Source organism: Phyllostomus hastatus, unplaced genomic scaffold (genome assembly GCF_019186645.2).
Source record: "Phyllostomus hastatus isolate PE091 unplaced genomic scaffold, TTU_PhHast_1.1 phas_contig_86, whole genome shotgun sequence".
In the NCBI taxonomy this organism is placed as follows: Eukaryota; Metazoa; Chordata; class Mammalia; order Chiroptera; family Phyllostomidae; genus Phyllostomus; species Phyllostomus hastatus.
Window position 1 is genome coordinate 81,434,301 of NW_025333977.1, and position 25,977 is coordinate 81,460,277.

The 25,977-nt window shown below is 39.6% G+C and overlaps 1 protein-coding gene across 2 annotated transcripts in view; it reads left to right on the plus strand.

Annotated features, from left to right (window-relative positions):
* Positions 1-25,977, plus strand: part of SIDT1 (SID1 transmembrane family member 1) — a 98,744-nt gene that overhangs the window by 29,839 nt on the left and 42,928 nt on the right. For both annotated transcript variants that reach the window (XM_045851196.1, XM_045851197.1), the window contains exons 2-9: positions 1,722-1,843; positions 2,860-3,030; positions 14,958-15,003; positions 18,424-18,525; positions 19,647-19,730; positions 21,796-21,883; positions 23,280-23,351; positions 23,773-23,866. In XM_045851196.1, coding sequence (XP_045707152.1) covers positions 1,722-1,843; positions 2,860-3,030; positions 14,958-15,003; positions 18,424-18,525; positions 19,647-19,730; positions 21,796-21,883; positions 23,280-23,351; positions 23,773-23,866 — 779 coding nt within the window. The remainder of the gene's footprint in view (positions 1-1,721; positions 1,844-2,859; positions 3,031-14,957; positions 15,004-18,423; positions 18,526-19,646; positions 19,731-21,795; positions 21,884-23,279; positions 23,352-23,772; positions 23,867-25,977) is intronic.

A 25,977-nucleotide genomic window follows, 5' to 3' on the forward strand; every position in this document is an offset into this window, starting at 1 on the left:
GTTCAATCCTCAGCCTGGGGCAGGAGGCAACCAATTGATGTCCCTCTCCCACAGCAATGTTTCCCTCACTCCCTTCCTTTCTAAAAACAATGAAAAAAAAATGTCCTTGGGTGAGGATTCAAAAAAGAAAGCTAGATAAGTACATGAACATTATTATACTATTCTTGTTACTTTAGGGTAAATCTGAAAACTCCCAGAGCCACTGAAGGCCTTTTCAGCAGGAGAATGCCAAGATGAAATTGGCATCTGAGGGCGTGTGGCCTGGGCATAAGAAGACTAGATAAGGTGCCATCAAGGAGGTGCACAGTCATAAAGGATGGAACTCTGAAAGCTAAAGAAACAGGAATCAAGGATGACTCTCAGGTTTCAGGCTTAGATGGCTGCATAGTGGGGCCATTCACCAGCAAAGGAATTCAGGAAAGATTAAAGTTAGAGGTCAAGGGAGTGATAGATGCCATTTCTGACAAGTTGCATTTGAGGCGCCTGTGGAACATCCAGAGCTGAGGAAGGAGGCCTGCACTGGAGATGGGGTTTTGGCAATTATCAGCCGCCGCATGATTTCCATGGAAACGTGGAGTGTAGGCACAAAAAATGCTCTCTTCATGAGCAAGTACTTATTATCAAATTAATAAATTACTCTTGGACTGTTTTAACGTTAACAAATCAAAGTGGCTTAATCAGGGAGAATAATGTAAGAGAACCAGATGGTAGTATGTGATATCCATACCATTCTGTTTCCTCTCGATTTCCATTTTGAACATGTGATGGATATTCAAGGTTTAACTGCAGGATTTTCTTGTTTCATTTTCCTTCCCCCAATAAAGGAGTTTTCAAGAGAACACTAAAGCTTTAATACATTAGGGGGAAAAATCTCATGTGAAAGATCAAATTTTACTTTTTCTTTTTTACCTTGCCCTCCTTCTATTTTGCTCCATCCATGTCACCTATGGTACTGTAAAAACTGAAAGGAAACACCCAAACCATCTAGATCTAGGGCCACAGTTCAATTTCCTGTCTCTAACATAGTCATGAGGGCGTTAACTCCTTGGGATGATGTGTGTATTCAGAAGGAGCCACAGAGCCTGTGATATAAAAATGCAGCTTGTGTCAGGGATTGGTTTATGCCTTGGAGCAGCACAAAAAGAACAAAACTCAGCCCCTGTGGTATTTGTTGCTGGGGAAGCTTGAGGCCATCTGCTAGTCTCTAATAAAACATGACAATAACATTTTGGTTTGAAGCACAGAATGATTTTCCAAAGTGAAAATAAAGCTTGTCAGCAATTGAGACTCTTGTAGATCTTTTTTTAAAAAAGATATTTGTATCTTTAGCATTTATATTCAAATAAGAAGAAAAGGATATTAATACCTTTCTTTTTCTATTCTGGGCTTATTCTCAAAATCTCGTGTTGACTGCCCAATTGGAACTCCTCAGCCTGCCACTGGAAGCCTCCACAATTGGCTTCACCCGAGACCACTTAAGTCAGTTGGGCCCAGGCATCAGTTCTTTAAAACATCTTCCCTGGTGATTTGAACATGCAGTCAAGGCTGAGGCCCACTGTGGTTACAATATGAGCAAGGAGAAGACAACCCAGGCACTGGGATTACCCATGGTCAGAAGTAAATGTGAGAAATGCAAGTTTTTCAGAGCCTCATATGGCAGCTACGATGTACGTGCCTGTGCATGTGTGATGTGTGCTACCTATGTCTGCTGTGGCCCACAGGTAAACGCCGTGCGGGTGTATGTGAACAGCTCTTCAGAGAACCTCGACTACCCAGTCCTGGTGGTGGTTCGCCAGCAGAAAGAGGTGCTGTCCTGGCAGGTTCCTCTGCTCTTCCAAGGACTGTAAGTGGGTCTTTTCCCAGACAGCTTCACTACATTGGTTTCTTTCAATGGCCCAGATCCCAATTGGTCTTTTCCCTAGTGTAACAAGAAATCCAACATTTGGAATGTGGACAAATTATGCATGCTCAGTGCAGACACAAATTGTTGTACATACCCTGACATGTACAGCTCTGTTCAACCTCTGTGCCCTTTGAAGTTCACATGAGAACTCTACCTAGATATGTAGCACCCGGAAGAACTTCTATCATTTTAATCCTGTTCAGAATTAAATAAATGTTCTTTAGCTCTTGATTGGTTGATGGGTCATCCACTAAGATTAGGGTAAGGCCCAGCAGTCAACTTAAATGAGTAACACTTTTTCCGTTCTTCAAAATGCCCACCAAGTGTGCATTCTTCATTCATAATATTTATTGAGCACCACGAGGTGATATGTGCTGGTGATCTGACAGTGGGGAGAACCGACAAAGCCCCTGCCCTTGTGGAGTTTATATTTCCACAGGGGAAACTACACAAGGCACTATAGAACAATAAGAAGAAACCCAGAGGGCATTTAGACATGACATATAGTATGTGTTAAATTGTTTTCAAAGATTGAGGAATTTAAAAATTAAAATACTGACTTGAGCTTTGGGGTTTTATGCTCCATTTAGTAAAAGTTTAAAGAATAGAAAAATGGATTTACCTGACTGCCTTATCAGGATAGTTTCCTTTTTATAATTTGATATTTTCCTCATTGAATTAGGAGGATGGTTTAGTGTAATGTAGACACTACCTAAGTGAACTAGTCAGCACCAAACAGACCTCACATCTCTGTGACTATGTTACAGAGCCCTGTGCCAAAGTACACTGCTTCTAAAATCACTATCAATAGGTCTAGTCTGAAATTTAAAATATAAGGGCTTGAAAACAAATTTGGGAGAAGTGAAATGCAGTAGACTTCTTTCCCTGCTTGTTCACTGCTTGTTCAGTCTCTCTGTCTTATTCTGGCTGGTTTTTCCCTTTATTGGCTGCTGCAGATACCAGAGGACCTACAACTACCAAGAAGTGAGCCGCACCTTATGTCCCTCAGAAGCAACCAATGAAACAGGACCACTGGAACAACTGATATTTGTAGATATAGCATCCATGGCACCCCTGGGGGCCCAGTACAAACTGCTGGTTACCAAGATCAAGCACTTCCAGCTACAGTAAGCAGGACTCCCCGGGGCCTCTCTGTTCACTGGTCTGTTCTTCCAGTGCTTGTGAATGCTCAATCCAGCTTCCTTCCTTACAGATCAGCACTCTAGACAGACATTATCTGTGTGGCATACTGCCTTAGCCCCTTCTGACCGCTCCTGCTCACACTGGGCAGCAGGGCCTTTTATATTCAGTGCAACAGGGAGGCAGTAGGGGACAGGTGCAGAGAGGGGTGGTTGACCTCATAGGTGTGTCTGTTCTCGGGGGTCTGGATAAGGGCCTTGTCCTGTCTGCAGTGCAGGCAGAAGTCACTGCTGACTGGATATTTTGTACTGCTCACCAGTGACACTCTCCTGAAGGAAATTTTGTTTTTGTTTTAAGAAAGACCTTACATTACTTTTTTTTCTGTTGTTACTGTTATTCCAGTTTTCTCCTTCCAGGTTAGGAATGTACACAGGTGGAAAATAATATGTTATGTGGTTAGTTCTTTGTGCAAAAACTAAAGACTGTTTCCTTCTTCTCCTTGCACTTCCATTCTTTGTGACAACATCAATTGGGAAACACTATCGCAAACTGTTTATATTCAAGGCGGAGTATAACAAATTAGGTTGATGGCATTGTCTGCAAGGGATTTGTTCTCACCCCAAGGTTACTCTTGTAAAACATTGTGTAAATCTGTGTAAAATTTAAACAGAAAGGCTAAGGCTTTTCCTAATAAAGCCAGAAACTTCAGGGATTTTTCTGTACTATACAACTCTAAGCTCAAAGCATTTTAAGGGTTCAAACTATTTCCTTCCTTCTCATTGTTTTAAATCAATTTTAAATGAAAATATGGGATGGGGCAAAATGAGCTTATATTTGAGAGTACATGAAACACACAGTTTATTCTTGTATTATTTATTAACTTTCCATTATCTTCCATGCAAACAACTGAAACCTACCCTGTTCCTTTTGCCCCACCCTGTATTATTACATTGCTTATATAAACATTAGAACTTGTACTCATCAAAAGCACTGTTAAAAGAACAAAATGATAGGACTTCTGGCCACAATGGAGACATAGGTAGACATGCTTCACTTTCTCATGCAACCATAGAGAGAATTACAGCTAGATCTCAAAACAACATCTACAACAGTCAGAAAATCAAGCTGTATGGAAATCTGACAACCAAGGATATAAGAAGCCACAATCATCCAAATGGACAGGAGGGATGAACTCAGAGAGAAAGGTGTAGAGATGAGGAGACATGGTGTGGTATAGAGAGGCACTGGCGGCAAAAAGGGCGGTCCCACATTCACGTGTGGTGGATAATAATCAGGAGGGATATCTTAGGAGCAAGTGATCCCAGCCTCAGGCCAGACTGTACAGCCCAAGATTCCAGTGCTAGATAGATAAATCCCTAAAACTTTTGGTTGTAAAAACCAGTGGGGGTTGGAGTGGCAGAAAAAACTGTTGGATTTTCTGGAAACTTGGGTAAAAGGGCCCGCATGGATTTAGAATGTACATAAACCCACCCAATCTGGGATTCACCACCAGAGGAACAGCTGGAAGGGCTCCAGTCACATATGGGAAATGAGTGAAGTGACTAGAAATGGAGTAAGTGCCAGGCAAAACTCCAGAAGCCAGGCAGTGGCATTGTCCCCTCTCTGAGCCCTCCCCTGATACAGAGTCACAGAATGGGAAAGAGGGTTGCCCGACCCTGGCAATTACCTAAAGCTCCACCCACACAATTTATAGGTGCCTTTCCTATAATAGGCCACACTACTAAAACAAGGAGTCAAAGCAGCTCTACCCAATACACAGAAACAAACACAGAGAAGCTGCCAAATTGAGGAGACAAAGAAACATGGCCCAAATGAAAGAACAGATCAAAACTCCAGAAAAAGAACTAAACAAAATGTAGATAACCTATCTATCAGATGCAGAGTTCAAGATAGCGGTGGACAGGATGCTCAGAGAACTCATTAACTACAGCAACAACATAAAGGAAGAAATGAACATTACACCAAGTGAAATAAAGAAAAATCTATAGGGAACCATCAGTGAAGGGGAGAAATCCAGGATACAAATCAATGATTTGGAACATAAGGAAGAAATAAGCATGCAACCAGACAACAAGGAAAAAAAAACAATTCAAAGAAAATAAGGATAGTATAAGAAGCCTCTGGGACATCTCCAGATGTACCAACATCCAAACCATAGGGATGGCAGAAGGAGAAGAGGAAGAGTAAGTAATTGAAAACTTATTTGAAAAAATAATGAAAGAAAAGTTCCCTAATTTAATGAAGGAAATAGACATATAAGTCCAGAAAGCACAGAGAGTCCCAAACAAGTTGGACCGAAAGAGGACCACACCAAGACACAACATAATTAAAATGCCAAAGGTTAAAGATAAAGAGAGAATCTTACAAACAGCAAGAGAAAAACAGAGAGTTACCTGCAAAGGAGTTCCCATAAGACAGTCAGCTCATTTTTCAAAAAGAAACTTTGCAGGCAGGAAGAGATTGGCAAGAAGTATTCAAAGTGATAAAAAGCAAAGACCTGCACCCTAGATTACTCTATCCAGCAAAGCTGTCATTTAGAAAGGAAGGGCAGATAAAGTGCTTCCCAGACAAAGTAAAGCTAAAGGAGTTCATCATCACCAAGCATTGTTATATAAAATGTTAAGGGACTTCTTTAAGACAAGAAGATAAAAACTATGAACATTAAAATGGCAACAAATTCACAACTATCAACAACTGAATCTAAAAAAACCCAAACAAACCAAAAAACAAACTAAGCCAGAACAGGAACAGAATCATAAGTATGGAGATCATTTGGAGGGTTATCAGCTGGGAGGTGGAAGGGGAAAAGTGGGAAAAAGGTGCAGGGATTAAGAAGCATAATTGATAGGTGCAAAATAGACAGGGAGATGTTAAGAATAGTATAGGAGATGGAGTAGCCAAAGAACTTATATGCAGAACCTATGGACATGAACTAAATGGGAATATTGCTAGAGGAAAGGGGGGCATTGAGTGGAGGGGGCCAAAGAGAAAAAATTGGGACAACTGTAATAGCATAATCAATAAATTCTATTTTTAAAAAAGAACAAAAAGGTAAGGCATAGACTAGGAGAATATATTTCCAACACCCAAATGACAAAGGACTCATATGCAGAATATATAAAGAATTCCTACAAGTGGATAATAAAAAAACAGGCACACTCCTGGCTGCTGTACCCATTTACCATCTCCATTTCTGTGGTTCTGGCTTCTAGTGGGGAAGGACCTTGGAACCTCTGAGTCCGAGCACTGGCCTGGGGAGTGGGGCACCCAGAGGGGCACAAGTCTGTTTGTCCAGACACAGGTCTTGACTCAGCTTCACTGAAACAAATAGACAGGTTGTTAGGCAAAAATGAGGCAATCTCAGGAGCAGAAACTACACTTGAGAAAACAATTCTGTGACCTGCTTCTCACTAGAACTTTGGGGTAGAGAAAGAAGAGTCTCAGAAGGGTAATAATGTTTATATTTACTCCATGGGGGGAATATGTATATATAATATAAATGGGCTCAAATGTGCCAAATAAAGACATAAAATGTCAAGTGGGATTTTTTAAAAAAGAAAACTAAATATATGTTGCTTACAAGAGTACAACCTTAAACAATACATAAATGCTGTAAGTAAAAAGATAGTAAAAGAAATACCACACTGACATTAACTAAAAGAAAGTTGGTGTAGTATATCAATATTATATAAGATATTCCTTAATGTAAAGAGCATTATTAGAGATACAGGGATATTTCATATTTCTAAAAGAACCATCCACTAAGAAGACTTAAATTTAAGCTCTAAATTTGTATGCATCGCCCTGGCTGGCATAGCTCAGTGGATTGAGCGTGGGCTGCGAACCAAAGTGTCGCAGGTTCGATTCCCAGTCAGGGCACATGCCTAGGTTGCAGGCCATGGCCCCCAGCAACTGCACATTGATGTTTCTCTCTCTCTCTCTTTCTCCCTCCCTCCCCTCTCTAAAAGTAAATAAATAAAATCTTTAAAAAAATTTTGTATGCATCTAGTAACATCAGTTCAATATATAAAACAAGAATTACAGAATGAAAAGAACTGGACAAATCTACATTCTTTGTGGGAGAGTTATCCATAGCTGATAAAACAAGCAGACCAAAAATTTTATATTTATACACACACCCAGAGTAATTAGATAATTGTTATGTTGGCAAGTTATGGTTCATAGGCTGGCCAGTGGTTTTTGCAAATAAAGTTTTATTAGAACACAGCCCTACCCATCCGTTATATGTTGTCAATGGCTGCTTTCATGCTATAATTACAAAGCTGAGTAGTTGAGACAGAGACATTATGGCCTGCAAGCCTAAATATTTACTCTCTAGCCCTTTAAGAAAAAGTTTGCCAACTCCTGATATGAAAGAGCAGACACATGATTAACAAATTTGAATTAATTAATGTATTTAGAAAACTGAATCCCAGGGTGATAGAATGACTAACCTTTTCAAGTACATGTGCATTTACCAAAATTACCAAGCTCTAATGCGTATCTTGATAAATTTCAAAGGACTGAAATCCTTTATGTGGAATTGAGAGAGAAATCAATCACAAGATGACACAGAAATTCACAAATGTTTGGAAATTAAGTAGTCTGATTCTAAATAACTTATGAGTCAAAGAAGAAATCACAATAAAAATTAGAAAATAATTTGAACAAAGGATAATGAAAACATGACATCGAACTTTTTGGCTGCATCTGAAGCCCTGCTTGAGGAAACAGGATAGCTTCAAATGTACATGTGAGGGAAGAAGAGTGGCTGGAAGTCAGTGTGTTAAGTATCCATTTCACAAAGTTGGGAAAAGAACTGAAAATAAAACTCAAGGAAAATAAAAGGAGGTAATAAGAGCACAAAAATGAAACAGAAAACAAATCCACAGTGGACAAAATGAACCAAACCACAGTCAATTATTTGAAATGGTTACTATTTTTAGTACCATTTTTTTAAATAAAAATGACATGCAAGCCCATTGTAAAAAAAAAAAATTAGGCAAAAGACTTGAACAGATACCTTATAAAAGAAGCTATCCAAATGGTCCAAAAATATAGCAACCTCACTAGCTGTCAGTATTACAAATTAAAATAAATAACAAGATTTGACTACAACTGCCATATTGCTACAATTTGAAAAGACTGGCAATGCAACTCCACTCCTTAATACACCCAACTCCTGGATATATGGTTGTGGTATTCATTTAATTGACTACTGCACAACCATAAAAATGAATAAGCTATTGTTATACCTAACAATGTGGACAAATTTCACAATGTTGAGCTAAAGAAGCCAGCCAAAGGAATCCACACTGTTTGATTCCTTTTTATGAAGTGTAAAACAGGCAGAACTACTCTGTAACTTAGAAGTCAGGAGAGTGGTAGCTTTAGGAAGGAACGAGGAAGTTCATGGTTATGTTTGCCTGGTGAGAGTTCATTCAGATCTGTGTTTATGACCTGTGAACTTTTCTATGTGTTCCCAAAAAATAATTTATACTTGAAAATTTTTAACAATCAGAATAGTTAAACATAATATATATTACCTTTTGCAGCTTATTTTCTGATCAGATTATTCTGTTCTATTATAAAGTGATCCTTAAATTTTTGAAGGCAATTTATAAAAAAATGTCTGTAGCCAATGGAGGTGCTAATAGGAATCAAATATTTATTTTGGTCTTCTCTACACCCCTTGACAGTGTACACCTATAGAGACAGATGGACAGATGGATGCATGAATGGTCAGAAGGATAGAGAATTAGTCAGAGCATTTTTTCCAAGTCCTCCATTAATTTGACTTACAAAGAGGTGACATGGTAATTCAAGAGCAAAGAACCACCTTCCCACCACCATCCTCCCACCTGCCTCCCACCCCCACCCCCCAATAAAGCAGGGAAAGGTTTTTCTGGTGGACAAGATCCACCCAGATCAATTAAATCAGAGTCTGTAGGAGAACAGGTTTAATCATTAGTATATATTTTCTTAAAGTTTCCTAGGAGATTCTAATGTGCAGCTGGAAGTGAGAACCACGACTTTTAAAAAATTTCTAATTATTGTGCTTAGTGTGTTTAATTGTTTAACAATTAAATGTAGTTATTATATAAACAATATAAGAATTCATGGTTATACAACTCGAAGAAGGTGGAGCACATTACTTGAACAGAGTGCAGTTCCAACTTCCAGCCTTGCCTTTACTAATTGGTTTCTGTGTCTTCAATCTGTCCCTGTCACTTAGTGGCAGTGTACTTAAATTCTAGGGCTGTTTCTGTGAGGTTAATTAGACCCTTTGGAGAACTGATTCTGTGCAACTGAAGTCATGAGGTCATAACTCTGTGCAAGCGTGAATGAATGACATGAATGCTGGTGAAACTGCAAATCTAGTCCCTCACATCATTTTCTGTCTCCACCTCATGCAATGTGACTTGACCTCAGGAGTCAGACATTCAGCGCATTTCAAAATATTACGTTACTAGGGCTTTCATGAGAATCAGATAAGCTAAGAAGAGATGGCTACTGAGATATGTGTCTCTTTCTCCCTGGCTCTGGATTGTCCCACACAAGCCTTGCTGGTGTCCCAGAAACTCAGAGGATGATGGTAAAGGGCAAGAGCTGAGGACTGGGTTTCTAGATCTGCACTCTAGAAACTGAGAGAAACACTGAAAATCAACTCAGAGCTCCTAACATTGCCATTTCAATTGTGTGTTTTTGAGTAGCCGGGTAGAAAGTATATGAAACACATTCTGGGGTTTTTTTTTTCTAGAATCATAAGTTTTAAAAATGGAAGGACTTTGGGGTATCTAATCTATTCACTTCATTTTTACAGATGAGCAAACTGATGCCCAGAGAGAGGTTAAGTGACTTGTCCAAACTCACACACTTAGGAAAGGCAAAATCAATACTAGATTCTAATTCTAATTCCCAGTTCTGAGCTCCTCCCACTATAACATTCTGTTTCTACTTTCTGTTTAAAACTGTCCTCACAATTTTTATGTTGCCCTAAATATTTCTCAAGTCCGTGAAACATTTATTTATCTAAATTCAGCTTTCAAAATAAAATTCCACCTTAAAGCATTACTCCCTGCCATCTAACTATCCCTCTCCACTTCCGCACATAGGTGCACAGCTTCCCACCATTTGTTTTCCCAGACTGCAGGGCCGGGTGTGCTGCTGAGTGTGAGGTTGCAGACAAGGATGAGCAGGAGGCAGTAGGAGCAAGCAGGCACCTGATCATGTGATGGGAGGAGGTTAGAAGGGCTACTGAGAAATGGAGGCAGTTGTCTAAATTGTGACAGTTGTGTAGAGAATGGATTTGAAGAGAACAAGACTGGATGCAGAAAGATTGGAACACTGATGCAGTGGCCAAGAAGATGAACTGAAGAATTTGGAGGTAAAATTGACAAAACTTGATTGGATATGAAGAGTAAGTGGAATGGGAGAGTCAGAGATGACCTTCTAACTTGTGGATGGTAGCACCACTAAGGAAAAAATGAGGATTTTGAGGAGGGAAGGAAAAGATGTTAATCTCACCTTGGTCCACGTTAAACTTGAAGCACGGATGTCTGCCGGAGTGTTGATATAGCATCATGATGCTCAGCGGAAAGGTCTGACTTACACATCGCAGACTGGGCAGACACACATAAGGAAGGCTGGTCCACGTGACGCCTAAGGCAGAGTTACAGGAGATGAGACTGGACACACAGGCTGTATCCTGTCCTTGGTGACTGAGATCTTGTCTGAAGCACTAAGGAGTTTAGACTTCACCTTTCAGGTTAGGGAAGGAAGCCTCTAAAAGATTTTAAGCAACAGAATAACATGAACAGATCGGATTTTAGAAATGATTTTAGTGTCAATGTGGAAGATGAACTGGAGAGAGGAGAGGGTAGAGGCAAACAGGACAATTAAAAGATATTTGAATAGAGAGGAATAAAAACCAGTTAGAGGCTAAACATTGTGGCAGAAACAAAGTTTTAAGAAGGAAGAAAGAGTCAAGGAATATATGTGGAGATCATTCGCAAATTCAACAAATGTATGTGGTGGAGTAAAATGTGTGTTCCTTCATGAGTACTTGCAGCCTTCCAGCCTCAAGATCTACAATGGGATCTTGAACCTTTGTTCTGAGAGAGGGTTCTAAGTGACATAGCTCAGCCACCATGCTGTGACAAGTAGGTTTTTTGAGGAAATGGATGTGCAAAGAGGTTTTTAGACCATTTTGCTCTGTGTAATGTAATCATCCTTTAGTGTTTGGGGGCGGACTACAGTAATGATTTACATCACTTTTCAAAAGTGTTTGTTTTGTTGGATGCTATGTCAGGCAAAGATGCGGCTTCAGGTGAGAGCAGGTGCATCCAGGTTACTTGTATACCAGTAGGATCAGTAAGATTTGGTGATGAATCAAATGGGAAGTAATGAAAAGGGAGGAATCCAAGATGACTCTTAACAAAGATGTCCAAAGTCTGGTGAGGTTTACTGACAAAGAGACATAGTGGTTCAGGACCAGGGAAATGATCGAACATTCCATCTTAACCACGTGACGATGAAGTGCTGAGGGACTGTCAATGGCAGTAGCCCAGCAGGTGATTAGTCTTCTGTGACTGGAGCTCAGGAGATAGGCCTGGACATGGCTGGACATGGAGACTTGAGATTTACTAGCATTTTTGTTGTTTTTGTAGCAACTGAATATATAGGTGATTTTTTAAAAATTACATTTGATTAATTATGCTATTACAGTTGTCCCAGTTTTTCCCCCTTTGCCCCCTCCACCCAGAATGTTTTCATATATATATGAAAATGAATGTGTGGGAAAAAAAAACCAGGAAAGCAGGTGTCACAGAGGCCAAGGCAGGAAAGAGTTTCAAGACAAGGAGTGGCTGCCAGTATCAAATATCACAGGTAAAGTCACTGGATTTAGCAACTAGGAGGTGACTGTTACCCTTAGCAAAGGCAACTTCAGGGGAATGGTGAGAAGAGGCTCCCGATATGTTTTAAAGCAGAAAAGGATCCTGACAGCAGTGGGAAGAGAAAAGAATGAAGGAGAGATGAGAGCAGAACACTCTTTTAAGAAGCTGGATTGTGAAGGAAAAGGAGAATGTAGAACAACATTGAGGTAAAGACATACAGGGAAAAGGGAGGAAATTTGTTGGAGTACTTTTGTTATTTATTTTGAAAATGGCTGAGACTAGAGTAGTATATTTATAAACCAAGGGGTACAAGGACAAATAAAATTCATAGGAGAGCTGGATTTTGTATGAGCAAAGTCCCAGAGAAGGGAAGACAGGACAGGGTTTAGCGCATGCGGGCAAAGTCTGTACTTAGACTAGAGCGACGTGAGGGTGACAGAGGCCCAGAGCATTGGGGGAAGGGTTGGGTACACGAAGGGAGTTCATGACAGATGGCAGTCAGGAGGTAACAGGAAGTGACATTATAAAGTCCGCAGTCCAAGTGAATAATAGGGTATAATTTCCTTAAACAACAAAGTGGGGGGTTAGAATGCCTTCTCTGCCCTGTGACAGGGACTTGCTGTCATAAAGTGGGTAATATGCCGTGAAGCTCACAGTCCTCTCTGGCCCTCACCTCAAAAACTACTTAGCTTTTGTCCTTGCCTCTCTTTCCGCTTACCTTTCTTCCCACCCCCTTTCCTTTTCCTTCTCTCCTGTGGGTGCTGCTCTCTCTCTTTCCCACTAGCCTCTCTCTTCTTCTGTCTCATCTGCTCACCCACATCTCTTGACTCCATCTGTTCTTTTTCTTGTTCCCTCTTTCTCAAACTACCCAAAACAAGGGGAGTAAGTCAGTTTTCAGTTTTTCCTACATTTATTGAATAAACATTTGTCTTCTGTGTTTGAAACAAATAAAATGAAGTTTCTGTACCTCTTTTTGTAAAATGAAAGGCGAGTCTCAATTGGCTTTGTCCTGCTGGTTAATGACCCTTGAAAAGTAAACTTTCTGCACAACTTTCTGCACACCTCTGTCAGAGCCTATGGCAAAGAAAGCAAAACTTTTCATGTGAATAGGCACGGTGTTTATTTTGCACACACTGTTGACTCCATGAGAAAGAGAGGACTCAAATGTGTCAGTCTTAAAGAAAAACAATGTCTTCAATATTTGTATGTTTTGTACTAGTAAAGAAAAAAGACTCAGAAAATTCATATTGATGCCCCTATATTCTGTTACAACTGGAATTCAAGTGATAGGAGAGAATGAAAAGCCAAATTTCTGGCCAAAGAAAACTGGTTGCTTCTGGAAACCTCCTGCTGTCTGTTGCTAGCCAAGAAAAGCAGTGTCCGTTCTGTTCCCCTGACCTGGCAATGAACAGAATTGTTGCCCTGGTAACAGCAGATGACACTCCCCATGCAAAGAGGCCACTACCTAGCCACACACAGCACTGTGGGTTCTCGCTCTGGCTGTGGCATCTCAGGAGCACACACAGAACTGGGTTTGACACTGACTTTGACTCTTTAGGTGACTTAAGGCCACAAATTTTCAACCATGCTCCGCAAAACCCATCCTCGACACTGATGAGGATTTCTGCTGACAGCAGACATATAAAAATTGTACCCATTGCTAAATTCTGAGCCCAGGCTGCCCACAGCCTAAATTGTTGATCATTACCATTAGAAATACTGCTCAAACTTTATGACTTTTAAACAACACCTTCAATTACAAACTTCTTATTTACATGTTTTGATATGCCCTTTCTAAAGGAATCTTTAATAAAATTGTTTAAAACTATTTAATTTTTATTAAAGGAAAATTAGAAATGCAGAGAAAGACTCTTTAGAGAGCACCAGGCTATGAGGAGGGACCTCAGAAGAAGTCCAGGTGAAAATTCCTAGAAGTTCAGGTTCAGGTTTCCTGAAAAATGGGCCACATTGGAGGGGTGGGGGGGACACCATTCCCCAGGTACACACACTGAGAGTCTGCAGTGGGTTTTATATGAATGACCTTCACATTAAAGATGGAGCAAAACCTAGAAAGAATAAAAGGCCAAAGCAGCCCTTACAAAACTGTAGTGAGGACCAAACTTGTCTTTGTGTTTTCCCGTCTCTTGGACGGTTTCATAAACAGTCACTCAGGAGAGCCCCCGTGCTACAGCTGCACGCTCCTCAGCCACTCCTTTCCTTCCTCAGTTCTGGGTCACTGCTGCCTTTCACAGAAGCATGAATGTACCTACTAGAATAGTTCACAGGAAATTACTAACTGGAGAGAAAACTCCATTATATTCTTTTGGTGTTGTTCACTCTTTACTTTCGTAGATACTTGCGCCTTTGGATTCTCTTAAGGTCTTATAATCAATAGAAAAGGAGATCCTGACAGCAAGGCCTGAGCCACAGAGAACAAAATCTTGGTGGAGAATTTCAGCTGGCGTGGCAGACCACTGAGGAGGTGCTTGGGGGCAGGAAGAGCACACTCCTATACCTAGGGACACTACCATGGGGATTATCTACTCATTGCATTTTTAAAAAATTATCTTTTGCCATGGATACATCAAAATTATCCTGACATGTTATGTTCATTGTCCAAAAGGACTCCAAATCTTTTCCTCTCTCTTTCAGCCCACTTCTGACACGTAAATCTTGTGCTTGATTATAAAATCTTAAGAGAATGCAAAGGCAAATATGTCTACAAAAGTAAACCAAGTACTTACTTGTATAGGTACGACTTCATGGGTATTTAAAGATGTAAAATTGACTCGATCCCCAATTTGGTCATTCTTGAGAGCTGAAACCACCAAATTTCCATGCAGTTTACTTTGTAAGTTTGCTGAGAGTAACCCTCCCTTCACAAAGCATAAGGCTTTCCTTGCATGTAGTTTAAGATTGTTTTCTTTTAAATAAATTTTGCTTGCTAACTTGTTATGCGTTTTTCTCACTTCCCCTCTCCCACTTAAATTTCTCAGGACAAATGTTGCCTTTCACTTCACTGCCAGCCCCTCTCAACCCCAGGTAAGTGAAGGGTGTCAAGGTTATGACTGCTATTAGTTTTACTCAAAGAAACTATGGGAACAAGTAGAACCAGCATGTGGTGCTGCTGTTCATGTTTCACAACTGAAGATACATTAGTATTTTGGGAATATTATTCATGTTACTAGGATTTTGGACACAACATTTGATCTTATCACCTAAATTAGTATGAAATGGAAAGCATGGTATTTGTTTGTAGATGTTCCTTAGCTCAACTTTCATTCAGCAGACCATGCACCAAGCAGTGTTAGACTGTCCTAGGTGCTGGGGATAGCAGAATGAAGAAGAGAAAGATGCACCTTCTGCCCTCATGGACCCTAGATAATCAGGACGGGGTGAGGGTGGGAAACTGAGCTCAGGAAGTGGAAGGCCAACACTAAACACATACAAAAATGATTAATTGACCTGGAGATACAATAAAATTAAACAAATTTTAATTTCTACAGTGTTATGGATGGAATAAATTTGTTTCACCTGTGTAAAGAGAATAAGAATGCCGAAAAAATTATAATAAGAATTAGAATTTGTGTTGTGCTCTACATTAAACCATAATCCTATTCAGAATAAATACATGAAAACTTCAGTTATTCAGGCTACTTTTCTGGTGACACTTCCAGTTACCTTCTTTTTATTCTTTCATGGCTTCTGAAAAAGTAAAGTTTATGCAATAGTTTAAAACAGATTTACTTAATGTCCTGATATTTATTGTAAATCTTCTGCAGGCTCTAATACAGTTTTGGTCATAAATGGATAATTAATTTTTATTTAGAATATACTAAAGCTGGGATCAACATTATATGGACACTATTGTGAGTTTATTACAGCCACTTGTGTCATGATAAATATTTAGCAACTAGTTTTCAGAGAGAAAACCCTGATTTGTAGCATTTTCCCATTTCTGCGGCATAAACATCTTCACCATGATCAACTTCAAGCTGCTGACGTGGTCGATGAACACAGAAATGGGGGGAGATGTGCACCATCAGCTCCCCTAACCTGTATGAGCCGACTCCCACACACGCGGTTAAGTTTCTTGGCAGTGGAAGCGTCCACAGTGCCTGTTTACTGCCACCCAGTGGTAGAAGAGGACTACCACCCAGTGGTAGAAGAGGACTACAGGCTTGCAAACTGTTGCCCTCAACCTTTATTGGCTAGTTCATTCATGAACTGTTTGAAAGCACTGGCTGCTAAGTGCAATGGGAGACATCTAGAAAGGGAGGAAAAAACTTGCACCCCAACTGCAGAATGAGTATAGCCTAGTGGTTCTGAACAGAGCTACAGTAAATAGGATATACTGAATGTTGTAATGCACTTCCGTTTTGTGGATCGGAAGTCAGTGATGATTATAGATTATGGGTTCCTTTTCTTATAAAATGATACATAAATATTAAAGCCTAAGTAGTGTGCATATAAACACCAAACAAGAATGAAATATATTTAGAACAAACCAATGAAACAAAATAGAAACTCTTCAGTATCTGTGAAACTTTTACTATTAATTATTCCCATATTGGCCTGAATTTTATATCTTCCCCAACTGTAGAAAAGATTTTCCATTCCTATAAGCTCACCCTAACTATTGCACATTCTCAGACAACCTTCATCCTCACTTTCTGCCCCTATTCTTGCAGGTAGAAGCAAGTTACAGAAACTGGACAGGTAATCAGGGCCCAAGATAATGACTTGGCCTAAATTCCAGCCATTGCTTTGGGTACTTGTTATTTGCTTATTTCTGATAAAAAGTTAGATTATTAAGGTAAGGTTCAAACATATTTATATGGGCTTTATGGCAATTTAGAGATAAAGAAGATTGATAATATTTTGCCTTATCTAAGGCTTCAGTAGGTATCTACTGCTTGCACAAAACCATCCCCTGTAATATGCAGGTATCTGTATCTGTTGCTCGTTTCTGCTAACAGTAATCATAGTATTGTTCTTGAATTAGAAAGGTGGGTCTCACTGGGGAGCAAGAGCACCTTTTGGTAATTCCAGAATATTCACCTTTGGAAGATTCCTGTGTTATATGCGTTTGAATCAAGCTCCAAAATGAAAGCACAAAACCAAGTGCATTCTTGGCAGTGTCGCCATCTGTTACAAGGTGTGAACAGACTTCCAAATAGCAGCATTAAATGACAGTTCTTAATCTTGGGATTCCCCACCCCTCCCCGATCTGAAGGCTTTGGATTATTGAAAAACATCCTATTGTTATTGCTCTGATTCTCCAAATAAGGTTAGTAAAGAGGATGTTGGAATGCAAAATTAAGTTTTGACATGTTTTGCCTGTCTTTTAAAGTGATAGTTTTATCAGAGTCCTAAAATATAGGACTTGTTTTGGTTGGCACCCGCAAATTTTTATTTTTTTTTTTAATTTTTTAGAAGATTTTGTTTATTTGCTTTTAGAGAGAGGGGAAGGGAGAGAGAAAGTGAGAACAACATCGGCATGCGAGAGATACTTCAATGGAACCAGAGACCTTTCAGTTCTCAGGCCAGCACTCAAATCCACTGAGGCTCCCCAGCCAGGGCGGTTCCCTCAAATTTTGGATCATGTATTTTATGTCAAGTTTCTCAACCAGTTACCATATTTATAACTATTGGGCAGAAGTCCCTTTTTTCGTTATTAGTGATATCTTTAAAAGGTAGAGGTAATTTTTTTCAGGGCATTTATAATGTAAGTAGGTAAATAGTATAACCTCTTTCTACTATGTTTCCCGATTCTGGTGATATTTGAGAAGTACTTTAGAGATATCTCAGCCTGACCAAAATTGTGAACATCTATTTTCATCTATTTCAGGGGGGCAGATATAAAGTTTGGTCTTTGAATCTAAATGTCATCTCACTCTATTCCAGACAAAAAATAAGTTGTTTAGAAAGAGTCTGGTGGGGCCGGGGGGTGGGGAAAAGGGTGGGGGTTTGTCTAGTGCTAATTCTTGCCTATAGAAAGGTGGTTACGATTCTTGAAGAACAGGCTTACCTGCTTTTCAAGGTAGAGCTTCATATTTCAAAATGACCACACAGAAGTAAATTGTCTCACATTACATCCCTCATGTCCCCAATTCGAAGGTTAGAGGGATCTTCTCACGTAGAAACTGCAAGGAAGTATAGGAAAGCATAGTTGAGAAAGAAAAACCATAGAAAATCATATGGCAATATTGTATGAAGTGGCTACTTTGTTTTACTCACTGATATGTCCCTCTGTCTGGCGCAGAGCCCTGCAGAGAGCAGTCGCTCAGCAGCTGTGAGATGAATGGCTGGCTGACCTACCGGAGGTGAATGAGATTGGCACCTGAACTTTGTGCCTGATGTTAGAGAAAATGATCCCACTCATGTGAAAACAGTTTGAGTTTGTCATTGTAAACATTTCTTAATATTAATGAATCATGTCTTTCTTTTTCTCATTCTCAGTATTTTCTATACAAATTTCCTGAAGACGTGGACTCAGTTATCATTAAAGTTGTATCTAAAATGGCTTATCCGTGTTCTGTTGTCTCAGTCCAGAATATCATGGTGAGTCTTAATAAGTTGCCCACCTTCCAGTATGGAGAATTATGTTGCCCCAGGATAAATAAAAGGGAAGGGTGGAGGACGTGTCTATGTGTCTCCTGCAAAACTGCTAAGTTATAGAAGAACGGTACCTTGGGCAGTCAGTGTTTGGACACATTGGTTTGGGGTGATAGTGAATAGCTGACTTGTCACCAAATCAAATGAAGGGAGGAAAAGAGGCAGGCAGGGAGGTATCATCATGACAGAGTACAAGGAAGACGAAGTTGTGGAGTACAGGAGGGAAGATGGAAACCTATCACTTGTTCTAAGTTTCTTTTTCTTTTTTTTTTAAGATTTTATTTATTTATTTAGAGACAGGGAAAGGGAGGGAGAGAAACATCGATGTGAGAGAGAAATATTGATCAGTTGCCTCTCATATGTGCCCAACTGTACACACCCTACCGGGGACTGAACCTGCTACCCAGGCATGTGCCCTGACCGGCAATCAAACCGGCAAACCTTTTGCTTTGTGGGACAATGCCCAACCCACTGAGCTACACTGGTCAGGGCCTAAGTTTTTTAAATAACAAAACTGTATGATTTCACTTATATGTTGAATAGAAAACAAAAAATAAACAAATAAAACAAAAACAACTTCACAGATATGGTAAGGGTTGGGAAGAGGGTTGAAGAAAAGGGTGAACTGAGTAAAGGGTGTCAAATATATGCTGTCGAGAAGATCTAGACATTTGGTTGTGAGTATGCAATAGCATATGCCAGTATAGAATTATAATGTAATACACCTGAAATCTATACAATGTTATTAACCAATGTTACCTCAAATTTAATTTTAAAAAAATTGTTGTAACATTAGGCCTTTTCTGTCTCAGGGTGTTAATAAAAAATGGAAAGGCATTATAAACTGTAAGATAACTTCAGTTCTCTTTGGTATAAAGTGACCTTGACTTCAGAGAACAAGCCACGAAGTTTTAGGAGACAGTTTCATGACTGTTCTGGGGAAAAACATTTTGGTTTTATGGCTTACGGCTCAGTAAGGAAGTCCCTTCTCCGTACGTGTGGCAGGTGCAGCATGGAATGATGTGACATTAGTGACACTCTCCTTTTTATCCCTCCTTGCGTTGCAGTGCCCAGTGTATGATCTTGACCACAATGTGGAATTTAATGGTGTCTATCAGTCCATGACCAAGAAAGCTGCCATCACACTACAGGTGAGACATCGATGGCATGGTCACTGTTGTCAATGACAGTGTGTCAGTTTACCTCCTGGAGCAGCATCCGAAAGGAATTACCATTCACTGTGTGCCTTGGATCTCTTCCCTTTTCGATGGTTTTAAAAGAGAGATTGCTGTGCTTGAAATCAAAGCTTGGGCAATGGTGGAATCTTGGGAACCCATCATGCAGTGGATCATATATCTGACAGATTGCTTAGAATGGCAAAGGCAGAGTATTTCAGTCTTTTCAATGGGGGATGCCAATTTAGGGTGAAACTTATCCATCTAAAGCAGTTAAGCACAGTCACAGAACCATTTCTGACAGAAATGGTAGGCAAAAGAGGACTTCAACTCTGGGTGGAACGGACACTTGCAAAGGAATGTGGACCATATCTGTGGACCATTACTGTACATATCTGTACAGTAATTTGCCCTTTTGGTATTTGTAATTAATTTATTGTTTCAATGGTAAATGTACAGCAAAAATATCCACACATGCCAGATATTTTCCAGGAGGTTCTGTTCCTGACTTTGGGGTAGTATTACTTCAAGGATCTGTGACTTGATGCTCTTTGTTGAGTAATAGCAAAGAATGAAGAGAGGTTAATTATAATTTTGGTATCAGACCTATAAACTTCTATCAGTCCAGCTTTAATTTTCCTCAGCCTCAGATATTTCTTTCTTTCTTAGCAGTTCACATTGTATGGTCCCAAATAATAAAGGACAAAAAAATAATAATAATAAAGAACTCACACCCTGGCTGGTATGGCTCAATGGATTGAGTGCAGGCCTATGAACCAAAAGGTCGCTGGTTCAACTCCCAGTCAGGGCATGTGCATGGTTTGTGGGCCAGGTCCCCTGTTGGGGGCTCAGGAGAGGCAACCAATCAATGCAACTCTTGCACATCAATGTTTCTCTTCCTCTCTTTCTTTCTTTCCCTCTCTAAAAATAAATAAATAAAACCTTTTTTTAAAAAGAACTCATATTTTACATCAGCCAGGAAACTAAATTAATGAAGCACAAAGCATATCAGTACATAATGACTTTGAATATATTTGGCAATAAATTGTTACTTCTCTTCTAGACCCATGATTCAGTCTTGGGCCATTTCTCAGTGATGATACCAGAAATCTGGGGTTGTTAAAAGAAAACAAAAGTTGTAGAAATACAATATACCTGAAAGATCGTCTTGCAAATCATGCTTGATTCATGGATAAGGAAACTGGGACACAAAGAAGCACACTTAGAGAAAGTCAGAGCCACGGCTAACCCAGGTCTCCTGACTTGTCTTTGCCTCCCTAAACTAAACTGCTTATTTATCTGCTGACTGTATGGTTTTTAGCAAAGTCACTTATCATTAGATTTGAAAATAATAAAAAATTAATGTAGTGAATTTAAAACTGCTTTAAAAATAAAGTTTATTCATTTTAAAAACAATGTATAAGTATTAATTATTACACACAGGCCATTGACATATTACTTATATGGCACCTGTTACAGTTTTAAGCACTCAAGTGGGCACAAGATAGATTAAAATTGGAAGACTGCATCTATTTACCTTAAGTTCTTGGATGCGGTAATTACGTGATTGTGGATATGGGGAAGTCTCTTATAAGAAGTTAGGAAGCAAGGGTGAACTTTACCTTTCTTCCTTTCCCTCCTTTCTGCTCCCATCCCACTGCTGTGGGCTTTCTCCCTCCTTCTGTCTTTCGTATCATAAGGACATAAAAACCATATCATAAGATTGTTATGTCTCCATCAGCCTGTCCTCTAAAACCTAGCTAGTGTCCACTACGGAGTGGAGCGCTAAAGGCTGATGGTGACCGGAGGGGAGAGAAGAGGGAATTTAAGGGGTCAGTGGGAAGGGTTCACAGGAACAAACTTAAAGGACACATGGTCATAGACTAAGGGGAGAGTGGTAATGGGAGGGAAGTGGGGTGGGTGGGAGGGGGGACTGGATTGGGAGTAAAAAGGAGAAAACTGTATTTGAACAATGATTAAAATAAAAAAAATTAAAAAATAAATAAATAAATAAATAAAAAGATTGTTATGTCTTACACAGAAGAAGGATTTTCCCGCTGAGCAGTTCTTCGTGGTGTTTGTGATAAAGCCGGAAGACTACGCCTGCGGAGGATCTTTCTTCATCCAGGGTAAGAGGTCGTGAGGAATATTTGGCTACTTAGAAAAACCTGACCAAGGAGAATAGAAGGGAAGTCAAATGCTCACTTTGGCCTTTTACAACCATTTCCAGTTCCAAGTGAGGGTCATTAGCAGTGACTTGGGAAGGTGGTCTGAGAGATACTTGAAAAAAAATAAAGAGAAGAAAATGATAGATCTAAAGGCTTTAGTGATACTACAAAATGTTCCTTAGTATATTGTATTACTTCAAAATCTTGTGCTCCCTCAGACCATGTGAAATTGGCTCTTTACTCAACAAATATTTGCTACTGGGAAGTAATGATTTGTATACAGCAGACCAAGGTCCATTTTCTAAGATCAATTTGGTAGCCGGAAGTAATGGAGTCACTTATATTTATCAGTAGTCATCATTTCTACAAGGATGTGCAAGGAAAATTGAGTTCTCAATTTCAGTTGCCAAAACTGTAGCTTGCAAGGTAAGAAAGTGGGACACCTTGTCCAATAACAGGGTCTGTGTGAGCTCTGAGGCACAGTACAAATGGTTCTGGGGAGCTGTCTGGTTATCCAGTAACTACCTTGGGAATGGAATAGGCAGTTGATTGAAAACACAGGTCCCCAGCAGCTGATGTGATATGTGATGAACATGGCGGATGTTTACTCTTAAGTGGAACATGGTTCCCTTGGTATTTATGTGAAATTTCTGTTCCTGCATTCTTTGATCTCTTAATTACATAGCTGTATAAAGTTTTGCTAATGTTCAATGTTCTTTGTTAAACTACAAGCTCTTTGATGACTATATATAAAAAAAAACAGGTTCTCACTGGCTGGAAAATTCAAACCAAAAGATGAGGTAATTTCCTGTTTTTGTAGCTCTTTTCTTCATGTATCCCTCGCACGTTGAACCATGTGAATATCAGAGAAAGGGTCAAGCCTTCTTCATTCAGCCTCCCTAGGCTGAAGTCTCATTTGTGTTTGTTAGCACTACCAAAATGCACCCAGACAAAGGCCAAATTGAAAGTTTAACCAAGATGTTCTGGCTGGTATGCCTCAGTGAATTGAGTGCTGACCTGAGAACCAAAGAGTCACCAGTTTGATTCCCAGTGAGGGCACATGCCTGGGTTGCAGGCCAGGTCCCCATTAGGGGGGCACGTGAGAGGCAACCAGATATCAATTAATCTCTCCCTCTCTTTCTCCCTCCTTTCCCTTCTCACTAAACATAAATAAATAAAATCTTCTTTTAAAGAGAGGTATTAGATGGTTTGAAAGCTTGGGGGGTTAGGTTTTCCTCTAGTTCTTTTTAAAAGAAAATTCAGCAATCAGAGTTAATTTTGCACAGCTTTTGAACTGTTTAGATGAGGGGCCAGGAGTCTAGTATCTGATCCATTTTGCCTTTTTTTTTTTAACCAGAAAAGGAAAACCAAACCTGGAATCTACAACGAACAAAGAACCTGAAAGTGACAATTGTCCCTTCCATTAAAGGTCAGAATTGGCTCTGGTATTCAGTAGAGAGAGTCCTATATCAGGCAGTTGATTATGTAATTCAATGCTAATGCCATCTTTCCAGAGAAATATTGTGAGAAAATTAATCTACACCTTAGAGATAGAAGAGAGAATCAAAGCATTTTGTTAAATCCCTTCCAGAAAGAAAGGAACCTCAATTATGAAATTGTCATATATAGGAAGTTGCCTCCTGGCTTCCCCAAGGAAGTCATCATGGTGAAAGCCCACCCTTTGTGAATATAATGTCTGGGTGACTCCCAGTAGCTTTGTGCTTTAAGTGGAGATATCTCAGGACTTAACAATGAGCGTGACAAAGATAGGCCTTGAAGCTGTTCTGTCCCAAACATGGCCCTCTTTTCTCCTGAAGACATCCTGACTAAAGTTGTTTCTCTCCCCTCAGATTCCGTTTTTGTGAAATCCATTCTTCTCAGCTTCCTCATCTTCTTCTCCTTCTATTTGGTGTGCCTGCTGATTGCATTTGTTCATTACGTCAGGTAGGTCAAGAGTTTCAAGGAATGAACGCCCATTACCTGTCCCTGCTCAGTAATTAGGCATCAGGCTTTAGAGCTACATTGACTGGATTTAAATCTACCTCAGCCACTAACTGTGTGACCTTGGACAAGTTGCTTAACCTTTCTGTGTTTCAGTTTTCTCATCTGTGAAATGAGATAATAACTTACTTCATAGAATGGTATAACTGCAGTGTTTATGTCAGTGTTCCTAACAGAGTAAGTGCTGCTAAAGTGTCAGTTATTTTAGCAGGAGTCAGTTAATAATAGCAGGAGTAATATGCTTTGATACTACGTTACCATGTGCTTTCTTACTGTTGTACCACCAATTTTCCAGTAAAATGTCCTTGAGAGAAATAAGAGGAGATAATCATGCTATAATTTGACCAAGGAAATGCCCAGGGTTTGGAGCCCCTAATAAATGAGCTCTCATCTTTCCTTGCCACCCTCAGCGGGCCTGAACCTCGAGAATTCTCTGCTTGTTGTTGCCTGTGTGAAACAGCGACAAAAGAATGGCAGGAGGCTTACAATAAAAAAAAAATGCTCTTTCTCATGTCCTACCTGCAGAAAAGGCTCATGGCTACCACAATGATACCATTATCTCAGTGATACAGGCCTGTCTCTGACACATAGATAACTGCCTTTTGTGACATTTATGAAGCTTCTCAGTAAATAAACTGACTTCAAAACCCTAGGGTTATCACCAGTCATATCCAGGACAATCTGAGCACCAAAACAGTTAAGGAGAATAATGAATTATAAATTGTTGAGAAAAATGGACATTCATGAACTACACTGATAAAGTAAGAAAGGGAGGGAAGGAAGAACAACCTAAACACTTGCAGATACACATCCAATGAATGCAACAAAGTTACTAAAACAAGTACACATTAGGGAGAGGAGTTATTAGCAAATACTGACAGTGGAAAGGAGGGCTTCTGTCTACAGCACAATGCCAAAAGCTGATGTAAATATGATGTAAGCATTGGAATTGGAAAACCATCATTTTGCATAGATCAGGTTAAGAATCATCAGTGGATACAAAAACAAGGAGGAAAATCTGATGAGGGTCAAGATATTTCCATGGCCTTAAAGTGTATCACCACAAATTGCTTGGTAATTGTAAGGGGGGAAATAGCAACCACACAGTAAAGAAATTAGGCAACAAATGACTGGATGGTCAAAATTAATATGAGCAAAGAAAAGATGAACATCGTGTGCCCTAGAGTGACACTGTGAGAAGGACACAACATCACATATACAGTACTCCAGCCAGAAATGCAGTATTTTGAATATAATCATAAGGAAAAATTAAACCCAGCATGACAAACATTCTATTAACATATGTCTTAAAAAACAAAGAAATGTTAGAGATTGAAGTAAACTAAAGAGATGTGACAACTAAAGACAGTGCCTGATCTCAGACTGGATCTCTCTTATGAGAAAAATATGCTATAAAGGACATTACTGGTCAGCTGACGAAACTGTAATAAGACAGTAGGTTGGATAAGAGCCTGAACTGAATGACTTCACAGGTGGATTTTACCAAATATTCTGAGAACTACCACCTTTCCTTCTAAAAATATTTCAAAAAATTCAAAAGAAAGGAAGACTCCTGAGCTCATTTCACAGGCCAGCATTATCCTAATTCCAAAATGCGATAAAGACACTACAAAAAAAAGTATAGGCCAATATCCCTGAAGAACACAGACACTAAAAGCATCAACAAAATATCAGCAAACCAAATGCAGCAATGCGTCGCAAAGATCATCCACCGTGATCAAGAGAGATTTATTCTGGGAATCCAAGGTTGGTATAACATTTGAAAAGCAATAAATGAGATCCACAATGTAAACAGAATGAAGGATAAAACCACATGATCATATCAATACATACAGAAAAAGCATTTGATGAAAACCAGCATCCATTTATGATAAAAAAAAACCTCTGAGCAAAGTGGGAATAGTGGGAACATACCTTAACATCATAAAGGCCACATATGACAAAGCCACTGCCAACATCATACTCAATGGGCAAAAACTGCAAGCATTCCCCTTAAGATTGGGAACAAAACAGTGGTGTCCATTTTCACCTCT